This window comes from Pelophylax lessonae (genome assembly GCF_965119305.1).
Source record: "Pelophylax lessonae genome assembly, chromosome: 1".
Classification (NCBI taxonomy): domain Eukaryota; kingdom Metazoa; phylum Chordata; class Amphibia; order Anura; family Ranidae; genus Pelophylax; species Pelophylax lessonae.
Window position 1 is genome coordinate 864,035,710 of NC_138768.1, and position 18,494 is coordinate 864,054,203.

General features: G+C 39.1%; 1 protein-coding gene across 1 annotated transcript in view; it reads left to right on the plus strand.

Annotated features, from left to right (window-relative positions):
* The window catches only part of LOC309544949 (uncharacterized protein), a gene marked incomplete at both ends in the record, with an annotated part of 99,601 nt that overhangs the window by 647 nt on the left and 80,460 nt on the right, over positions 1 to 18,494 (plus strand). The window contains 3 exons of the mRNA XM_082243953.1: positions 819 to 1,061; positions 3,841 to 4,080; positions 18,215 to 18,457. Of these exons, the coding sequence (XP_082100079.1) occupies positions 819 to 1,061; positions 3,841 to 4,080; positions 18,215 to 18,457 (726 nt within the window). The remainder of the gene's footprint in view (positions 1 to 818; positions 1,062 to 3,840; positions 4,081 to 18,214; positions 18,458 to 18,494) is intronic.

The window sequence follows — 18,494 nt, forward strand, 5'->3', positions numbered from 1 at the left end:
GTAATGTTCAGCAGTTACTTTTGGATAACCATTGTTTCCAGGGGAGCCAGGCCCTCTCAAAAGGAATTAGTGAGTTATTTCGTAGGGCAAGCATTTTTTTCGAATGTATAGTGGGATTGTATAGTTAGCGTCACTTCACATGCACCATCTCTCTATTCCAATGTCTAGTGATTACTATTCTAGCTGCCAGTAGAATACTGGACACTCATTTTCTGAGTTGTAAAGGGAGATTGTTTATTCCTATTTTTAAGATCGCAAGGGCCTGATTGGGGTTTGTGAAGACTCCAGTGTCTTTGGATATAAGATGGAACACGCTCCGCCAGAAGCTCCTTCGATTTTTGCATTGACTTTTAATATAAATCATCTCATCTGAGCTGATTCTTCAAATGCTTTGTGGTCCAGGTGCTGTAATCTTAACTAAGGGAAACTGGCAATAAAGTACTAAACTGGTAATAGGCTGCAGGGGAAGGAGGGGGGCAAAACATCAGTTTGGATCGCTGCTGTGATCCAACCGGAAGTATCAGTGGGTACCTGTCAAAACCAGGTACTCCCCTACCAAGAAAAAAAGTGCCAATTTAAAGTGCAGGGTGGGGGGGATGCAAACAAGCAGAACTTCCCCTTTTGAATGAAATTCCATTTTAAGTTTTATGTTTAAAACGTTTTGAAGTCTCCTACTAAGAAACATTTGTGCGTAGAAAATTTAACAGAGCAATGCGTAAAACAAAACCAAAATGTAAAATTTTCTAAAAAGTGAAAATGGTAAAACATTTTGTAAGTTGCTTCCATTTTTTACAGTGAATTTATGATTTTCTTTGCAGATCATCTTCTACGAGGACAGGAACTTCCAAGGTCGATCCTATGAGTGTAGCTCTGAATGTCCCGATCTGTCCTCCTACTTTAGACGCTGCAACTCCATCCGTGTGGAAAGTGGGAACTGGATCCTGTATGAGCTCCCCAACTACAGAGGATACCAGTACTTCCTCCATAGAGGAGAGTATCCTGACTTCCAGCAATGGATGGGCTACAATGACTCCATTCGATCTGTTCGTCTGAGCCCCCAGGTAACACAACGCCTGTCTGTGTACTTTTTATCAACTCATTTTGTTTTTTCAATATTTTTTTCTTCTTAAAAACATGTAATGAAGGCCATATTGCTTCAAAGCATATTATTCATTTGCGTTAAAATTCCCCACAAAAATTAAAAGTATTTGTCCCCATCATTTGTGTAAGATAAAAAGCAATCCTACAGATTCACTGTTCATCAAGACAACACTATTCCTTCTCTAGGTTGGATAATGCCCAAGGTCATTGAATCCACTTCCTGTAAACTCAGGCTGCTAAGGGCCCACCCCATTCTTGAACTCAAGGGGAAATGCTGAGCTCTCTGCAGCATTAGGGTTCTTTCTACCACCAGAGAACAGGCAGCAGTAAAGGAGGGCGGGGGGGAGACAAAGCTTATAGTTAGGCCTTATTATTTAAAAATCCTTATTTTGATGTATAGTTTTTAGTTTTATATATACATGCAGTAAGCTGCATTTGCTAGTTACATTATGCATTCTCTACTCTTTTGCTTGCTGTGGTACTTTACTGTTTTTTTTAACAATGCAAATCTATGAGTTGCCAAATAAAAACAATGCACTCTCTATGTGGTTGGTTTCCTCTAAACAGCTGTTAAAAATGGAAGCCCCTTCTTTAGACAATTGTCACCAGAGAAAGTGTCCCTATTGAAACAATTATTTGTGCTCTGTTGACATCTCAAAGTTTTGTGCTTTCCCTCATTTCTAATCTTGGTGACAGTGGCCACCATGATGAATAGAGAAATAAATCTCCTTGATGGGGGCACAGATAGCAATAAAAACCTGGCAGAGTGTGGAGTGAGGAAGAGTATGGGCCTTTATCTGGTGTGTCCTTGAGCTGAAAGATGTCTCTTCAACCGTAAGAGCTCGTTTACACTTGCTTCAAAACATGGCTTCAGACAACCTTTTTTTTGGCCAAAAAGCAAAATGCTATGTGTGGCAGAAAACTAACACTGCACATTACCCTGAACACACCAGCCCCACCGTGAAACATGGTGGTGGCAGCATCATGCTGTGGAGATGCTTTTCCTCAGCAGGGACAGGGAAGTTGGTCAGGGTTGATGGGAAGATGGATGGAGCCAAATACAGGGCAATCTTAGAAGAAAACCTGTTTGAGTCTGCAAAAGACTTGAGAATGTGGCAGAGGTTCACCTTCCAGCAGGACAACGACCTAAACATACAGCCAGAGCTACAATGGAATGGTTTAGGTCAAATCTTGTTCGTGTGTTAGAATGGCCCAGTCACAGTCCAGACCTAAATCCAATTGAGAATTTGTGGAAAGCTTGACAATTGTTGTTCACAGACGCTCTCCATCCAATCTGACAGAGCTTGAGCTATTTTGCAAAGCAGAATTGGTAGAGACATCCCCAAAAAGACTTGCAGCTGTAATTGCAGCAAAAGGTGCTTCTACAAAGTATTGACTCCATTTATCATTTTCTTCCACTTTACAGTTATGTGCCACTTTGTTGTATATGTGTACTGGTGAGTGGACATACTGGGTGCTTTTGCTGTAATACTATCAGCTGGGCTTCCATTATGCCCCCAATTACCTTTCAGGAGGGATGGGCCACCTCCAGGCTCACCTGCCCCCTATCTATCCATTAGCTTGCATGTGCTCCCACTGTGGAGACTCTTTAAAATTCATTAGAGTTAGGACTGCAGGTAACAGGGAGCCTTGACGTGGCCCTGCAGCTTTCACATGCGTTTGCAAATGTGTGCTAACTAAACCCCTGTATTGACGCAAACTGTTAGACAGGCCAATTTGGTTGGTAAGCAGACTGGTTGGCAAATTGAACTGGGAATTTTATCTTTGTTTGTTTCATGTGCCACTTTGTGTTGGTCTATCACATAAAATCCCAATAAAATACATTTATGTTTTTGGTTGTAACATGACAAAATGTGCAAAATTTCAAGGGGTATGAATATTTTTTCCAAGGCACTGTAAATTGGTTAGCTTACAGTTCTGTTTACACCTTTTGCTTGCTTTGGTTTGGCATTGCTTCAAAAATTATACCCTGTGTCGCTTTAGTGGTGCTTCAAAATGTCTTCAAAGCCTCCATAGAAGTCTATGTTAAAGCTTGCTTGAAGCACCTGCAGCTTTTGAGAGGCTTTAATTCAGCTTTAGCTTTGCTTTGGGGGTATTGTAGGTATGAGATATCAACACACACACATGGCATCTGCCAAGCTTCAATAAAACTTTAACAAAAGACACCACCGAAGCATCATCGAAGCACCACCAAAGCATCACATAAGCATCAAAAACACATAAAAAAGCATGTTGAAGCAGTAGGCGCTTTAATGTGTGTTGAAGTCATAGCAAGTGTAAATGAGCCCTAACTCTGTCTTTAGATGGAAGGGGGTCCCTACTGTGAGATAAACTTTTTGGATCCTATCTCTATTGTGCATTCTTGATTTGTTCCAAGGGAGACTCTTGGAGAGTGGTGACACCACAATATTGGTGTTAATTGACTCTAATTAAATTTTACTTAAGAACACATGAATGATGTACTTTGGAAAATATTAGCAGTATGTCCAAGTCGTAGCAGAATTATGGCTGGTATGGTAGGACCACACCCGGAAGGAGATGTTTGTGTTGGGTTCAAGTACAGCAATAATAATGTAGGAAGACAATGAATTCCTTCCTACTTACTTCAGAACAATCCATGACTCTAGAAATGATTGGCCTAGTGTTACCTGTATGACCACTTGCCATTTGTTGTTAATACTCCTTTTTGTGTTATTATGGTGTAACTTATTTTAACAGCACCAAGGTTCCTTCAGAATCAGGATCTACGAGAGAGAAGATTTTAGAGGTCAGATGATGGAGTTCACTGAGGATTGTCCTAATGTCTATGAGAGATTCCCTTATCATGACATCCACTCTGTAAATATCCAAGATGGCTACTGGATGTTCTATGAGGAACCCAACTACAGAGGACGTCAGTATTACCTGAGACCTGGAGAATACAGGAGATACACCGACTGGGGAGCCACAAGCCCAAAAATTGGTTCCTTCAGACGTCTCCATCAGTTATACTAAAATGACAGAATCCTAACTTAATTTCTTCACAATAAAAAACAATTAATGAAAAGAAATTGCAGTTAGTATGTTTTTTATAGTTATACACAGTAGTTTTTATATAGTTAGTCATGCTTAATGTAGAACTTAATCCAGTTTATGGAATCTCATGTTAAAATATTTGCAAAGGTTTTCAAACACTTTATATCTAACGTTTCATTGGGTATTCCTGGCAGGAAGGTCAGACTCTTTACAGTCTTGATAAAAATAAATGGTAGTAATATTTTTTATATAGTCATGCTTAAAGTCAATCCTAATCCAATCTCTAAAATCTCATATACTCTTTAACCACTTGCCTACTGGGCACTTTTACCCCCTTCCTGCCCAGGCCAATTTTCAGCTTTCAGCGCTGTTGTAATTTGAATGACAATTGTGCAGTCATGCAACCTTGTATCCAAGCACATTTTCTATATTTTTTTTTAGATAGGTAGAACTTTCTTTTGGTGGTATTTAATCACCACTGGGTTTTTTTTTGCTAAACAAATGTAAAAAGAACGAACATTTAAAAAAAAAAAAAAAATGTTTTAGTTTCTGTTACAAAAGTTTGTAAATAAGTAATTTTTCTCCTCTCACTGATGTTCACTAATAGGCTGCACAGGTGGGCACTGATAGGCTGCACAGATGGGCACTGATAGGATGCACTGATTGGCACTGATGAGGTGGCAATGATGGGGAGGCAATAATATGCAGTACTGAGGGGCATTGATAGGGAACATGGATAGGCGGAACTGATAAGCACTGATTGGCGGCACTGATGGACACTGATTGCCGGCACTGATAGGCAGCACGGATGAGCAGGCACTGATGGGCACTTAAAAGCAGCACTGCCAGGCATCACTGATGGGAACTGATTGGCATCACTGATAGGGACTAATTGGTATCACTGCTGGGCACTGATGGGGCTGCACTAATAAACAGTGCCCTGATTATCGGTGCAGATCTCCCCTGTGAGGAAATGCCACTGATCAGTTCTCCTCTCTGTGAGGAGAAGAAAGCTGATAACTGGGATTTCCTTGTTTACATTTGATCAGCTGTGATTGGACACAACTGATCACATGTGTAAAGAGCCTCGCCATTGGCTCCTTACCAGGGTTGGTGAAGCGCTGTGCTCCTGGGACAGAGCACGCCACCATTTGCTACCCTGTAAGCCCCCATGGGCGCACAAACGTGGCGAGAGTGGGAAGACGCCATACAACATCGTCCCAGAACGAGAGTGCTCCTGCCTGCCCGTCATTTAACAATACGAAACAGTTAACCACTTGCGGCCCGCACACTGTAGCTTTACTGCTACAGTGCGGGCCAGCTGTGAAGAATCATGTATATATACGTGATTTTTTTTTTCCGGGTAGGGGGGTGCGCGCACTCCGCCGGCTGTGCAGTGATTAGTCCCAGCACAAGCTGATCAGCGGGTGCCAGCCAATGTATGACCCTTAGCACCAGCTGATCGGTCAGGAGGAAGACAGAACAAAGTTCTGTCCTGTCAGCAGGGATGTGCCGGTTTTGGTTTCCCTGCAAATCAGGGAATAAAAATCAGCACATCCATTAGTAAAAACAGCTCACAGTTCACATATGAACACTGCTTAGGCACACATTTAGGTCTTTGATCACCCCTGATGTTTAACCCCTTCCCAGCCAGTGTCATTAGTACAATGAGAGTGTATATTTTAGCACTGATCACTGTATTAGTGTTACTGTTTCCCACAAAGTGTCAAAAGTGTCAGTTAGTGTCAGATTGTCCACCGCAATATCGCAGTCCCGCTAAAAGTCGCCGATCGCCAGCATTACTAGTATTTAAAAAATAAATAAATAAAATGCCAGTATATATATATATATATATATATATATATATATATATATATATATATATATATATATACCATAGTATGTAGACACTATAACTTTCACGCAAACGAATCAATATAGGTTTATTGAGATTTTTCTACCAAAAATATGTAGCAAAATTCATAATGTCCTAAATGTATGAAGACATTTGATTTTTTATTTATTTATTTTGTTGGATATGTTTTACAGCAATATGAAAAATACTGTTGTTGTTTTCTCAAACTTTTCAGTCTTTTTTTGTATATAGCGCAAAAAAAAGAAAGAAAAAAAAACCCAATGGTGATTAAATACCACCAAATGAAAGCTCTATTTGTGGGGGGGAAATAAATAAAATATAAATATAAATTTTGTTTGGGTACAGTGTTGCATGATTGCACAGTTGTCAGTAATGCAGTTTCAAAAAGCAAAAAAAAAAAAAAAAAACAATCTGGTGAAGGGGGGTAAATCTTCCAGAGGTTAATTGGTTAACATGTTAATATATGAAGCATTACCCTGATAGGGGTTGCTGAGCATAAATTTCCCTGGGTCTCCCTCTGATTATCCTGCAGCCAGTTGCTTGGGTATTTCCACACAGTCAGATGTACACTCATCCACTCGTGATCCAATGACCAGTCTAGGGGATTTTTTTTTTTTTTATTTATTGTTAGAACTTGGACAGGAGAAGAGATTCGTGGGATACTCTAACTTTAACTAGGTACAGAGGAGAAAAACTCTCACTTGGCCTCACTTGGTTGAACTGAATAGCTGAACCATACAGGATTTGTATGGAAGAATGGAAGAATAAGTCCTTTGCTTGCTCTGGCAGCAGACTCAATGAACTCTAAATCTTCGGAACACTAACCAGTATCCCGTTTACCTGGCACCCGTCCCCTAACTTCTCTGGATTGAAGGGATGGCCCTCACCGAACAGGCTCCTAGACTTAGGTCTGTACTCACAGAAGCCAGGAACAGATCCTTCTAGGTGTGTCTCCCTTCCAGTCATCTCTGCAGGACATCGGGGTTGCAGCTTCTGTGACTCTGGCCCTCGACTACCTGAGGCTGCATGGTAGTCTGTACAGAGGAGGGGGCAGCAACCCCCCTCCCTCCAGGACCCCACTCTTCAGCCAGAAAGACTCCGTGCACATGTATAAATACAGTCACCCAGCATGCCTTGAGGCACTTTTCCCTATCCACAAGAAGGGCACCAAGGTAAAAGCTGCCAATTACAAGCCAATGAGTTTAACATCTGTTGTAGTCAAGTTAAGGTAATCACTCCTGAAAATAGGGATCATTGATCACTTAAAAATACACAACTGGCTGGACCCAAAGCAGGATGTCGCCCAGGGTGATTTGACATAGATCCGCTTCCGGCGCATCTGCTGGATGCAGTACGGGGTTCTCGCCATCCCTCTCTTTCCATTCGGTGTCTGCATGACGCTGGTGGAAGGGATTAGCCTTGAGCCCTTGGGATATAAGGCTGAGGTTGGTCAGGAGTTCAATGAGTTTGCTCTTCACACTTGGAGATATGTTCAGGACCTTTTGAAACATAGAACAGTACTTGTAAGAACTGTATGAGCAGTTTTACTTCTTTATCACTTTAGATACTTTTTATCACCTTCAATATTAATTGATGGTTTCTTTTTTCCTTTTGATACATTGTCATCACTTTTATTTTCATTGGTGGTATCTTTTTTCTGACTTTGTATAGCCATTCACCTGGTTTTTCCCCTTTTTCATGTTTTTGGCACAGTGGGTTTTCTCTCACACTCTTTGGTCATCTTGTTTTCTTTTGTTGATCTTTTTGATCCATTACTCCTTACACTAATATCAATATTCACTGGGAATATCTATATACAGTATTTTGTATTTTTGATACACATATTTTTTCCTGATACACACTCATATACTTTCTTCTATATTAACGTTGACTAGAATCGTCTTCACTATTTTTTACACTATTTATAATTTTTGGGAATTGCAACTTGCAAACTTTGTCCACCCTCAGCTTGTTCTCCTTCAGCTGGGATGGGCCTCTCCCATGTCAGCCCCGGGTTAGACATATGTTTGACACCTTCATTTTTCTTGTCAGAATATTTATACTACTCTGATATAACAGTGTCTCCATTTATGTAAATAAGCAAAGATCTGTAATGTAGGAGAATCTCAACTTAATTCCACAAATAAATATGTAACAAGTTCTTTTTAATCGATTGATTTATTTTTAACAGTATATACCAATCTTAGTGAATCCAGTCTACGGTAGGGAATATATAAGTATATTTATTCACAAGACAAGTATTCACAATAAATGATTAGACTTGAGGTAACATAAAGAGATAACTTTACATAAAATACAAACTTAAAACGATAAATGCAATGTGATATGTAGCTCAATGATAAAATTAAAAATTAAAGCAAGATTACTTTTTCCCCAGGTATAGTAGAAACCATAGATAAGTGTTCTATATTATTAGACCACAATTGTCTGCGAATTGCACAGCCAACAGTCACTCCGCTGCAGTTGGAATGAGAATAGACTATGCAAAATGGGAGACTAATACGCTGATATTGCGCTAAATCTGATATTGATAAAAATCAGTTTTTAGAGAAAAATCTAATATGGTTCATACGGCTGGGACAGTAATCTCGTTACCCTTAAATATGAAATATAAAACATATAAGGAAGGAAACAATAGTAAATAATAATCAGATAAACAGCAAGGTATATTTACCACATTTAAAATGGCTGCTAGCTTAAAATGGTCGTTACCAGAGTTCTTAAGATGGCTGCCTTCCAAAAATAGTGGCTGGTTAGGGAGGAGTTTTGTTTGGCGTCCTTCAAAGTTTCAGGTAAAGGAAGGAGCAAGATGGAGTATGTATAGATGAGTATATGTATGGATGTGAGTAGCGTGTGTGTTGTAAGTGTAATGAATGTTGTCGTAATGTGTGTGTGTCCTATTTCATCTGGGGTTCCCTTTTTATATTGTATTGAACAAAAGGACAGTAAAATTACCATAAGCCGAACCCAGAAGGAGGAACTTTATCCCCATGGGTTGGGATTACTTATCCATTAACTGGTGAGGTCATTGGCAACACCTCTACTAATCATCCAGTATTTTGTATATTAGAATTATATAATAATTCCTTCAATTAAGAATGATCATAACAACAATATGAAAATCTATCCATACTCTCATAATATATATACATGTCCATCTTATATCTCCATTCTGTATTTAGGTAAGGATTGGACCTGGTAACGCCGTTTAATAAGGATATATTATTAATACAATATATATATATATATATATATATATATATATATATATATATATATATATATATATATATATATATATATATATATATATATATATTGGAAATGACTGATTTACCCCGAGACTACATTTAGTAGCAGTCACCAAAGGGGGCAGTATTGTATTACTTATTAGATTCAGTATATAGAATATAATAGCACTATTATTATACTGATAATCTTTTTGACCTCTGGCTAGTGAAAGGCCTAAAATTATCAAAATCCTGTCAAATACTTCAGACTGTTAGGCTAGGATTGGAAGATCTATAGAGGTCAAAAACAAGACCTACACAAATGTTTCTAAAATTAGGTAATTTAAGTGGAATTAGTACTTAGCTTCATCTAAGTAAGATTATTACTGTAGCAAGAATATAAAACCAAAATATGGTATATAATACACTCCTAGAACGATGCATATGCTACACACACGTATAATTATTGCTAATATTTTCTCACATATGATATAATGTATCTTTAACACTTAGTTTCAATTAATCTAACGGAATACACTCAACTATTGTTCACTGTTATATACAGATAAAATTATAAGCCATCAGTGACCGGTATGGTGTCTGGCTAATTGACTCTTATCTGATGAGATGTAAAAAGTCCTCATTATTTACGACCAAAGACTTACAAAGATTTTCTGTAGAACTTAAGACTCTGTAAAGGCATCTTGTAAAAGAACATATGAACTTTTTCCATCACCTCTATACAAGATGGAAGCTGTGCTGTTCAATATTTCTCTGTATAGAACTGAATATACATAGATTTTTATAATACCCTTTTTCTTTTATTTAATCTCCCCAATACTCCTGACATTCTTCAAAGGCTGGGTGCTCTCCTCGAGCTAACCTGTGAGTAACAATGCTTTTTTTCTCTTCTTTTTTATTCCCCTTTTTTTTGGGAGTCATCCATACCCCCGGTGACATATGGGATTCTCTCTAATATAACATCCCTACATTTCTAGATATCGTTTTTGCATCAAACTCCTTAAGAAATAAACAGTGATCATCGAAATGCATTGAGTCTTACGGATGCCAAGATATTGTGTTTTTCTATGCTATATTATATGCCAATCATGTATCTCTTTATGTATATACGATTATGTACAATTTTGTTCCCTCTATGTATGAATCTCCTATATGCCAGCTCTTTTTATTATTGATTTACACTTTCTATTTGTGCAATCATGTTATGTTTATCAATGACCAATTTTCAATAAATTGTCAATTGTGTGTACTTTTATAAGTGACTTGCCTCATTCAAAGTCCCATGACCTAAATATTTTTTTTTTTTTTGTATAAATACAGTCACCCAGCATGCCTTGAGGCACTTTTCCCTTTCCACAATGCAATCACTCCTGAAAAGAGGGATCATTGATCACTTAATAATACACAACTTGCTGGACCCAAAGCAGCATGGCGTTACTTACAGCAGATCATATCATTCTCATCTGATTACATTTTTTGACTATATTACCAATGCTTTGGACCAGGGTGGTTCTGTGGGCATTGCATATCTTGATTTCAGCAAGGCATTTGATACAGTTCTCCATAATGAGCTAATACAAAAGTTGTACATGCCGGGACCTAAATCTTGGGTGGTTCAGTGGATATATAGTTGGCTTAAGAATAAATAGAAGTATGTGCTTGTAAATGGGGTTCATTCGAAACAGAGAGCAGTCACTAGTGGTGTACCACAAGACTCTGTACTGGGTCCTGTTCGGGTAAAGATTTATTGGGCAATGTATGTCTTTTTGCTAATGACACAAATGTGTGTAATAGGGTTGATATTCCTGGCAGTGTCTGTAACATTGAACATGATTTGACATTGCTGGAAGATTGGTCAAAGAAGTGGAAACTGCAGTTCAATGTTTCTAAATTTAAAATAATACACCTAGGGAAATATAAACCCATGATAGAGTACATTGTTAGCCAGCACTACAGAAGAAAAAGGTTTGGGGGTAATTATTTCAGATGATTGCAAAACGAGCAAACAGTGTGGCCAGGAAGTGGGAAAAGTGAAAAGAATTCTAGGATGCATCAGTAGAGGGATCACCAGCAGGAGGAAGGAGGTCCTGATTCTTCTATATAGATCTTTAGTTATCACTAGAGGGATCACCCTGCTGGGGGGACGCATGTCCTGATTCCTCTATATCAGTGGTTCTCAAATCCGGTCCTCGGGACCCACCAACAGGCCAGGTTTGCAAGATAACTAAATTACATCACAGGTGATCTCATTTGCTTCTCAGTGATTGCAGTATTCTAGTCTGCATCCCCCAAGGTAATACTTAAAATCTGGCCTGTTAGTGGGTCCCGAGGACCGGATTTGAGAACCACTGCTCTATATAGATCTTCATTTCACTAGAGAGGTCACCAGCAGGCGGAAGGAGGTCCTGATTCCTCTATATAGATCTTTATATCAGTAAAGGGGTCACCAGCAGGAGGAAGGAGGTCCTCATTCCTCTATATAGATCTTTAGTTATCATTAGAGGGTTCACCAGCAGGAGGAAGCATGTCCTGATTCCTCTATATTGATCTTTATTTCACTAGAGAGTTCACCTGTAGGAGGAAGGAGGTCCTGATTCATCTGTATAGATCTTTATATCACTAGAGGGGTCACCAGCAGTAGGAAGAAGGTCTTAATTCTTCTATATAGATCTTTAGTTATCATTAAAGGGTTCACATATAGATCTTTATATCACTAGAGGGATCGCCAGCAGGATGAAAGAGGTCCTGATTCCTCTATATAGATCAACAATTATTTTTTTCAGATCCTCAGAGAGCTCTTTGCCATGAGATACCATTTTGAAGTTCCAGTGACCAGTATGAGAGAGTGAGAGCGATAACGCCAAATTTAACACACCAGCCCCCCATTCACACCTGAGACCTTGTAACACTAATGAGTCACATGACTCCGTGGGGGGGGGGGATTGTTAATTGGGCCCAATTTGGACATTTTCACTTAGGGGTGTACTCACTTTTGTTGCCAGTGGTTTAGACATTAATGGCTGTGTGTTGGATTATTTTGAGGGGACAGCACATTTACACTGTTATACAAGCTGTACACTCACTACTTTACATTGTAGCAAAGCGTAATTTCTTCAGTGTTGTCACATGAAAAGGTATAATAAAATATTTACAAAAATGTGAGGGGTGTACTCGCTTTTGTGAGATACTGTATATATACAGTATATATATATATATATATATATATATACACGCCCGTTCAAAAGTTTGGGGTCACCCAGACAATTTCATGTTATTCATCAAATGAGCTGCAAAATGAATAGAAAATATAGTCGAGACATTGACGAGGCTAGAAATAATGAGTTTTATTTGAAAGAGGAATTTTGTCTTTCAAACTTTGCTTTCATCAAAGAATTCTCCATTTGCAGCAATTACAGCCTTTGGCATTCTAGCTGTCAATTTGTTGAGGTAATTTGAAGAAATTTCACCCTACGCTTCCTGGAGCACCTCCCACAAGTTGGCTTGATGGGGACGTCTTACGTACCATATGGTAAAGCTGCTCCCACAACAGCTCAATAGGGTTGAGATCTGGTGACTACGCTGGCCACTCCATTACAGACAGAATACCAGCTGACTGCATCTTCCCTAAATAGTTCTTGCATAGTTTGGAGGTGTGCTTTGGGTCATTGTCCTGTTGTAGGAGGAAATTGGCTCCAATCAAGTGTTCTCCACAGGGTATAGCGTTGCAAAATGGAGTGATAGCCTTCCCTATTCAATATCCCATTTACCTTGAACAAATCTCACACTTTACCTGCACCAAAGCAGCCCCAGACCATCACATTACCTCCACCATGCTTGACAGATGGCGTCAGGCATTCCTCCAGCATCTGTTTACTTGTTCTGGATCGCACAGAAGAACATTTGTGAGACGCAAACACCTCAAACTTAGATTTGTCTGTCCCTGACTAAAGTTGAGCGGACACCTGGATGTCCGTGTTCGGCGGGTTCGGCCGAACTTGAAAAAAAAGTCCGGTCCATGTCCCGGACTTTTTCAGAACTTTACCCGGACACCGAACCCCATTGAAGTCAATGGGGACCCGAACTTTCAGGCACTAAAATGGCTCTAAAAGACCAATGGAAAGGGCTAGAGTACTGCAAATGGCAGCAAAATGTAGTTAAGAGCATGGCAAGTGCTCTGCAAACAAATGTGGATAGGGAAGTAACTTAAAACAACAAAAAAAAACTGAAAATTAAAACAATTTTCTTCATCTGTGAAGGACGAGGCCCACATGGAGTAGGAGGGAGGTTGAGGTGGCGGTGGATGTGGCGGTGTAGGTGGAAGCGGCGGTGGAGGGGGACGAGGTAGCCAACACTGCTTTTTTTAGTCATTTAAAATTATGGTACACCCCAAAAGAGTGAGAAAGATCAAAAATATAACAATGGCTGGGTAAGGTCAGTATCCATCTCTATTCTGCAAGGTACGGAAAAGTCCTGTGGGATCCAAAAGGGTGTATATTGAATAGCGGAATAGAAAATAGTATATAAAATTGGTGATTTTTCAATAGCACATGTGAACACAGCAGTGTCTTATGTTTTATGTCACAGTCAGCTCAGCAGCAGGCTATGAAGGGAAAAAAAAAAAATCCCCTTTAACTTTGTAATTTTTAAATAGCAGATTAGTACAGACTATGCTGCAATTTATTTTTTTTTACCCCAAAAGGGTGTAGATTGAATAGCGGAATAGAAAATATGATATAAAAAGGTGTATCTCACACGTACAAACCCAAACTAGGCCCCGATTACAATTTTTTGTACCCTAAAGGCAGGATGAGGAGTAGGAGGAGTTTGGAACAGGAGGCAAACTGAAGCACCCTGCAATCCTCGGTGGTGGAAGATGCGCCCAAAAAATTTGAAAGTTGTATCTCACACGTACCGATACAGACTATGCTGCAATTTCATTTTTTTTTACCCCAAAAGGGTGTAGATTGAATATAGCGGAATAGAAAATATGATATAAAATTGGTGATTTTTCAATAGCACATGTGAACACAGCAGTGTCTTATGTTTTATGTCACGGTCAGCAGCAGGCTATGAAGGGAAAAAAAAAAAATCCCCTTTAACTTTGTAATTTTTAAATAGCAGATTAGTACAGACTATGCCACAATTTAATTTCTGTTAACCCAAAAGGGTGTATATTGAATAGTGGAATAGAAAAAAGTATATAAAATTGGTGATTTATTTTTCAATAGCACATGTGAACACAGCAGTGTCTTATGTTTTATGTCACGGTCAGCTCAGCAGCAGGCTATGAAGGGAAAAAAAAAAATTCCCCTTTAACTTTGTAATTTTTAAATAGCAGATTAGAACAGCAATCTGTAGTAAAATATAGCTGAACGCTGCACACAACAGACTGATAAAAATATATTTTTTTCTCCCTCCTCCTCAGTGGGCTCAAGTGAGGGCAAAAAGATCGTTCACTGCACCACCCCCCACACAGCAAAATCGATGTAGATCGATAACGGACGATTGTTCTGTCCTGTGTCTCCTATGTGTCCCTGCCTAATCTCTCCAGCCTGTCCCTAAAATGCTCAAATAGCTTTCCCTGCCTACACTCCGACCTGTCCCTGCATTGTTTTCGGGCACAATTTTTCCCTGTCTATCCCTAATCAGCAGCAGCCAGCACGTATGATGTGTGCTCTCTCCCTACACTACAGCAGAATGACGCACCGCGCTGTGTCTCTCGAGCTTATAAAGACATGGGTCACATGCTTCAGATGGCCAATCACAGCTACTAATACATTAGTAGGCATGGCTGTTATGGCTTCTTTGGCACACCAGTTAAACGCTTGTTGATTGACTGTTGAAAGCCCGCCATTAAAAGCGCGCCATTACATACAAAACAGGAAATAAAATTACCGAACACGGATTTTAAACCCGAACATACAGTAAAGTTTTCGGGTCCGTGTCCGGGTAGCAAAAATCCAATCCGAACAATACAGTCCGTGTTCGCTCAACACTATCCATGACATTTTTTTTTTCCAATCTTCCTCTGTCCAATGTCTGTGTTCTTTTGCCCATCCTAATCTTTCCCTTTTATTGGCCAGTCTCAGATATGGCTTTTTCTTTGCCACTCTGCCTAGAAGGCCATCATCCCGGAGTCTCCTCTTCACTGTGGACATTGAGACTGGCGTTTTGCGGGTACTGTTTAATGAAGCTGCCAGTTGAGGATCTGTGAGGTGTCTATTTCTCAAACTAGAGACTCTAATGTACTTGTCCTCTTGCTAAGTTGTGCACCGGGGTCTCCCACTTCTCTTTCTATTCTGGATAGAGCCCACTTGTGCTGTTCTCTGAAGGGAGTAGTACACACCGTTGTAGGAAATCTTCAGTGTCTTGGCAATTTCATGCATGGAATAACCTTCATTTCTCAGAACAAGAATAGACTGTCGAGTTTCAGAAGAAAGTTATTTTTCTGTCTGGCCATTTTGAGAGTATAATCAAACCCACAAATACTGATGCTCCAGATACTCAACTAGCTCTAAGGAAGGCCAGTTTTATAGCTTCTCTAATCAGCACAACAGTTTTCAGCTGTGCTAACATAATTGCACAAGTGTTTTATAATCATCAATTAGCCTTTAAACACGATTAGCTAACACAATGTACCATTAGAACACAGGAGTGATGGTTGCTGGAAATAGGCCTCTGTACACCTATGTAGATATTCCATTAAAAATCAGCCAATTCCAGCTAGAATAGTAATTTACCACATTAACAATGTCTAGACTGTATTTCTGATTAATTTAATGTTATCTTCATTGAAAAAAAAAAAACAGTGCTTTTCTTTCAAAAATATGGCCATTTCTAAGTGACCCCAATCTTTTGAACGGTAGTGTGTGTGTGTATATATATATATATATATATATATATATATATATATACAGAGGCCCATTCTCATGACAGAATAGTTCACAAATCTTTGAGCTCAGGTTAGGTGAACCATTTTAACACTAACACAAGCAAAAACTAACAGACAATAGTTGTAAAGAAAACACATACACAAAAATGACATAGTAATGGGAAAATCCATTCATTGTGCATACTGTGCATGGTGTCAGCAGGTGAGGGTGTAAGCAGCTGGGGATGTATATAAGCCTGTGCTCTTACTGCCAGTCACTACTACAGCATTGGAGTACACATTCAGCAACATGGGAAAGGTGAGAACCTACTATACTAACACTGTTATATTGTTTTCTGTTTTGGGCTTCCTTTACTTTATTTTCATTCAATGATCCAGCCAGTAAGTCTGTTATTTTTCAACAAAACAAGCTCTCCTGCAAATGTATAATTTAGAATGTTGAGGCAAACCCTTTTCGACTGGCAGGGGCACTTGCAATGATCAGTTTTTATTTATTTTCTTAAAACCTTCATCCCAGAAATAGCATATTATAATATGCTAATATTATATATTAAATAATAATAATAATATTATTATAATAGCAATAATAGCACATATTATAAGATATGAGTCAGGGTGTGTCCATTATTGAACAGTTATTGGGTATGACTGAACCTGGAACACTGAAGACATCTTGTGATAACTAAGAGCTACAGCATGGGGACAGCGCTAGACTAAAAGTGGTTATTGAAACCAGATCTGCTTTCTTTCTTTCTTTCAAAAAGTTGGTTTTTGGAGATTAAAGAGTATCCAAAACCTAATCAAAAAATGTAATATATTTCAACTTACTTAGTGGCTGCATTTGTTTTCTTTTTTCTGCCTAACAACTTTTGAATAAAACATAGAAAATTGTCTACCCCCCCAAAAAAAAAAAAAAAAAAAAAATTAAAGTCAGCAGCTAGAAATACTAATAATAGCTGCTGACTTTTTTTTTTTTTATTATTATTTCAATGATTTTTATTAAAGTTTTTGGAAATACATTGTCCTGCAACTGCAGGTAATGCAGAAAATAGAGAGTGTGCAGATTTCCAACAAGGATAGTAGCCTCGCAGGGCTTTTTTATTTTTTTTCTAAAAAAAATAAAAAAATACTTATAAGATATCAGTTGAAGAAAAGCCAACATTGTTGCATAGGGTAATGTTCAGCAGTTATTTTGGATAACCATTGTTTCCAGGGGAGCCAGGCCCTCTCGAAAGGAATTAGTGAGTTATTTCGTAGGGCAAGCATTTTTTCGAATGTATAGTGGGGTTTAATAGTTAGCGTCACTTCACTTACGCCATCTCTCTCTTACAATGTCTAGTGATAACTAGTCTAGCTGCCAGTAGAATGCTGGACACTAATTTTCTGAGTTGTACAGGGAGATCGTCTATTCCTATATTAAAGATCACAAGGGCCGGATTGGGGTTTGTGAAGACTCCAGTGTCTTTGGATATAAGATGGAACACGCTCCGCCAGAAGCTCCTTAGATTTTTGCATGGACTTTTAATATAAAGACACTTACCAGTTCAGGGATCCAGCTCTGTCCTCATCTGAGCTGATTCTTCAAATGCTTTCTGGACCAGGTGCTGGAATCGTAACTAAGGGAAACTGGCAATTAAGTACTAAACTGGTAATAGTCTGCAGGGGAAGGAGGGGGGCAAACCTTCAGTTTGGATCGCTGCTGTGATCCAACCGGATGTGCCATTGGGTACCTGTCAAAACCAGGTTCCCCCCCCCCCCCCGCCCCCAAGAAAAAAAAGTGCCAATTTTAAATTGCATGCAGGGTGGGGGATACAAACAAGCAGAACTTCCCATTTTGAGTAAAGTTCAATTTTAAGTTTTATGTTTAAAACCTTTCGAGGTCTCCTACTAAGAAACATTTGTGTGTAGAAATTTTAACGGAGCTCAGTCAAAGCTTAAAACAAAACCAAAATGCAAAATTTTCCAAAAAGTAATAATGGTAAAACATTCTGTAAGTTGCTTCCATTTTTAACAGTGAATTTATTATTTTCTTTGCAGATCATCTTCTACGAGGACAGGAACTTCCAGGGCCGATCCTACGAGTGTCACTCTGAATGTTCTGACCTGTCCTCATACTTCAGACGCTGCAACTCCATCCGTGTGGAAAGTGGGAACTGGATCCTGTATGAGCTCCCCAACTACAGAGGACACCAGTACTTCCTCCATAGAGGAGACTATCCTGACTTCCAGCAATGGATGGGCTACAATGACTCCATTCGATCTGTGCGTCTGAGCCCTCAGGTAACACAATACCTTTTTGCGTACTCTTTATTAAATA